The sequence below is a fragment of the Gekko japonicus genome, unplaced genomic scaffold (assembly GCF_001447785.1).
Source record: "Gekko japonicus isolate JY-2015 unplaced genomic scaffold, Gekko_japonicus_V1.1 scaffold2681, whole genome shotgun sequence".
NCBI lineage: Eukaryota > Metazoa > Chordata > Lepidosauria > Squamata > Gekkonidae > Gekko > Gekko japonicus.
In genome coordinates, this window is record NW_015170971.1 from 4846 (window position 1) to 9011 (window position 4166).

General features: G+C 47.8%; 1 protein-coding gene across 1 annotated transcript in view; it reads left to right on the forward strand.

Moving 5' to 3' along the window:
* LOC107116919 (putative uncharacterized protein MYH16) overlaps window positions 1-4166 on the forward strand; it is a gene marked incomplete at its 5' end in the record, with an annotated part of 25609 nt that overhangs the window by 4590 nt on the left and 16853 nt on the right. Inside the window, 2 exons of the mRNA XM_015418945.1 lie at window positions 536-781; window positions 1280-1397. Of these exons, the coding sequence (XP_015274431.1) occupies window positions 536-781; window positions 1280-1397 (364 nt within the window). The remainder of the gene's footprint in view (window positions 1-535; window positions 782-1279; window positions 1398-4166) is intronic.

The window sequence follows — 4166 nt, forward strand, 5'->3', positions numbered from 1 at the left end:
GCATAGAGGCCAAGGCATTTCCCTGATAAGAACATCAGAAGAGCCCCGCTGGATCAGACCAGTGGTCCATCTAGTCCAGCATCCAGTCTCACACAGTGGCCTCAACCAGTTCCCCTGGAGGGCCAACAACAGGGCATAGAGGCTGAGGCCTTCCCCTGATAAGAACATCAGAGGAGCCCTGCTGGATTAGACCAGGGGTCCATCTAGTCCAGCATCCTGTTTCACACAGTGGCCAACCAGTTCCTCTGGAGGGCCAACAACAGGGCACAGAGGCTGAGGCCTTCCCCTGACGTTGCCTCCTGGCTCTGGGATTCAAAGGATTAGTGCCTCTGAATGAGGAGTTTCCCCTCAGCCACCGTGGCTAGTAGCCATTGATAGACATCCTCCATGAAGCCATCTAATCCCCCGTTAAAGCTGTTTATTCCTGTGGCCATCACTATATCCTCTGGCAGGTAATTCCGTGTCAGTATAAGTCCATTTCTCGTGTCCATGTGTTCAAACGTAGTGATTTGCATCCCGCCCTTTCTGTTCCCAGATTGAGCAAAACCGCAAGCGGGAAGCCGAACTGCTGAAGCTGCGCCGTGAGTTGGAGGAGGCCGCCTTGCAGAGCGAGGCCACGGCTTCCACCCTGCGCAAGAAGCACACAGACACCATGGCGGAAATGACGGAGCACCTTGAGAGCCTGCAGAGGGTGAAGTCCAAGCTGGAGAAAGACAAGCAGGTCATGAAGGCGGAGATCGAAGACCTCAGCGCCAGCATGGAGACGGTCCAGAAATCCAAGGTGCGATGAGGGGAACTTAGTTCTTCTAAGTCGACAGGTCAAAAACGAGTCCTGAGGGGAAAGAAAAATAAGTTCTTCTGAGTCGACGGGTCAAAAACGAGTCCTGAGGGGAAAGAAAAATAAGTTCTTTTAAGTTGACAGGACAAAAATGAGTCCTGAGGAGGGGAAAAAATAAGTTCTTCTGAGTCGAGTGGTCAAAAATGAGTCCTGAGGGGAAAGAAAAATAAGTTCTTTTAAGTCGACAGGACAAAAACGAGTCCTGAGGGGAAAGAAAAATAAGTTCTTCGAAGTTAATGGGACAAAAACAAGTCCTGAGAGGGGGAAAAATAAGTTCTTCTAATTCAACAGGACAAAAACGAGTCTTGGGGCTGGTCAAGTTATTGTACCTCATCCTAGAGGTCTTTTCCCCATTCCCTACTTTGGCAAGCCCTTTGGCAATACGGCAAAAGATAAGGCAAGCCGGTGGACGACCATGTCTGCTTTTGTGTTTTTCCCCAGATGAATGCCGAGGCTCACGTCAGCAAACTGGAAGACAACCTGGCCGAAGCCAACGCCAGGCTGGCTGAGATGGAGAAGAACCAAGCCGAAATCAATGCTATTCGGACCCGGCTCCAAGGTAGGGTGCCCTTCCGTCTCTCTCGGCTCCGTAGGCAGCTTCCCGTTGTGGAACTCTTTTCACGAGGACCGATCTGCCTAGGAAACACCGCACATCTGCCATGGAATCCTTGTGCCCTGTGGGGGATTCTGGAGCACGTTCTGGAGTGTGCATTAAGTTCTTAAGAAGCATTCAGTGCTCATGTTGAACCTCAGCGTCACTCAGATGCTTAATCTTCCCTGTGCAATGTGGGGGGAAAAAACTGGTGGATTAAGGCAGGCTTGTGTGCCATTACTGACATTCTCACTTAAGGAACCCTCAGGTGATAACGTGGGTCTTTTTGGTCCCCTTTCCTCCTGTCACGGCTCAGGTGGGGGGTGTCACCTGACGCTGCCACCACTCTGGTTCCAGGCTCCCTCGAGAAGGCCCAGAGCACCCTCCCTTTAGCTGAAATGAGCGTGAGGACCAGGCAGAGTGAACAATGAAAATAATTTATTTTATAGGAGGTCAAACAACACTCTGAGATACATGCAAAAGTCTTCTGCATTTAAGATCCAGTTCTAATCTAGTCCTCACACTCGCTTTTCTGACAGAGGTAGCATAATTACCGGCACTTCATACTCTTCATTATTGGTTGATAAATGTTCAAAAATGTTAAAATAGTTTTTACTGTTACGTAATAGACTTTTGAGGCTACTTGATCCTTATCTCTTGTTGTTGCTTGTTTAATGCTTTTGATGTTCATTGTTGTTAATGATCATTTTAAAACGAATAAAAAATTTAAATTGGAATAATAACAGTAAGTGGGTGAAAAGAAATCAAATGCCCTAATGTGTCTGAATATACTGTCCCTAGCTCACTATCTCAAGTGGCCTTAGACTACTCACCCTTCCCTCAGGAAGAGGGTTTCTTCCCCACAGCAGGCTCTCTTCTGGCCCTGTTCCCTGGGAAGAAGAACAGCTTTTTCTCTTGTACCAGTTCTTTTATTCCCCAGCCCTCTTCTCCCCTATTGGTCAAAATCGGCACCAAAACTTCCCAAGGCCTTCTGGGGTTTGTAGGCCCAGCCTCCCCTACTGCTAGCCTGGCTCCCTGGGCCTAGTAGGCCTCTGGTGGCACAGCCCAGATCATGACACCTCCTCATTGTCAAGTCTTTCAACGTCCAGACCGATAGATTCAGGTGGGTATCTAACAAGCGTGAAAAAGCCTGCGAAAAATAACAGAAATAGAGATTACATAAATATTCTTATGTATTGTCAATTCCTATATTGTACAAATACAAAATTTTCACACAACATAAACTCAAGTACAAAAACCCTATTACAGGTTCACCTGTTCACAGTCTCGAATCTGTAAATCCACAAATCCTTAAATTTCGGGGGGGATCGCGGGAGATCGCAGTTCCCCCGGGTGACGTACGGGGGGCGGGGCACATGACGAAGCCCCACCCCCTGCTTCCGGCCGCCCCGCTTCCGGCCCTCATTCAGCCAGGAGGAGGCAGGAGAAGAGGGAGGGTAAGTTGCTTCCTCCTGCCTGCCTGGGGCCAGGGAGGGCCTTCGCGGGGCTTCCTTGCTCTCTCCCGCCGGCCTTGCAGGTCCACCGCCGGGCCCCTCATGAGCAGGCCAGTAGCTCACAAAGTAGAATTTCTGCTGACAAGACTCCACAGCTTAGAGGGAGCATTGGTTCTCAGATATTAATTTCCAAATACTATCAAGGCTCAAGTCGCAGAAAAAATGAATTTCAAGGCGGGCTACCAATCACATTTTCAAACTCTTGTCTTTTCAAAGTTGGTACATCAGTCCATCTCTGAAGGAGACAATTGAAACGGAAGACTTATCCAGAATCTTCGTTAGGATTTGTGGATTTATGGACTAGAAATTGTGAACCTGAAATAGGATTTTTTGTATGTGAGTTTGAGGATTTGTGGACTTATGCTTTAGAGACTGTGAACTGGTGAACCCGTAATAGGGTTTTTGTACTTGAGTTTGTTTTGTGAAAATGTTGTATTTGCACTATATAAGAATTGACAGTGCACAAGAATATTTATGTAATCTTTATTAGCATTATTTTTCACAGTCTTTTCCACACTTGTTAGCTACTCGGTCTGCCTGTGATTCTTCTTTGAGTTATAGATTCAGGTGGGTAGCTATGTCGGTCCAAACCAAGAGAATAAAGCGCAGGTCCAGCGGCACCTTTAAGACCAACAAAGTTGAATTCCGGGTCTAAGCTTTTGTGGGCATGCACGCTTCTTACTCTGAAGAAGTGTGCATGCACACAAAAAGCTTATACCCAGACAGAGAGCCAGTTTGGTGTCGTGGTGAAGTGGGCGGACTCTAATCTGGGAGAACCGGGTTTGATTCCCCACTCCTTCACTTGCATCTGCTGGATGACCTTCGGCAAGCCACAGTTCTGTCAGAGCTGTTCCCTCAAGGACGGTTCTCGCAGAGCTCTCTCAGCCCCGCCTACCTCACAGGGTGTCTGTTGTGGGGAGGGGAAGGGGAAGGTGTTTGTAAGCAGCTCTGAGACTCCAAGTGAAGGGTGGGGTATAAATCCAATCTCTTCCTCCTCCTCCTCCTTCTTCTTTTTCGTTGGTCTTAAAGGTGCCACTGGACTCAAACAATGAGGAATTTCAGACAGACGATATAATCCGGAAGAGGAACTGTTCCCAAAAGGTTTCTGATCTGTCATTTCAGACAGAACCATTTAGAACCATTTTAGAACCGGTTCCCTACCGTTTAGGAAACGGGGCTGAAGCATTTTACCTTGCAACTGCTTCCAAGTAGTCTTCAGTTT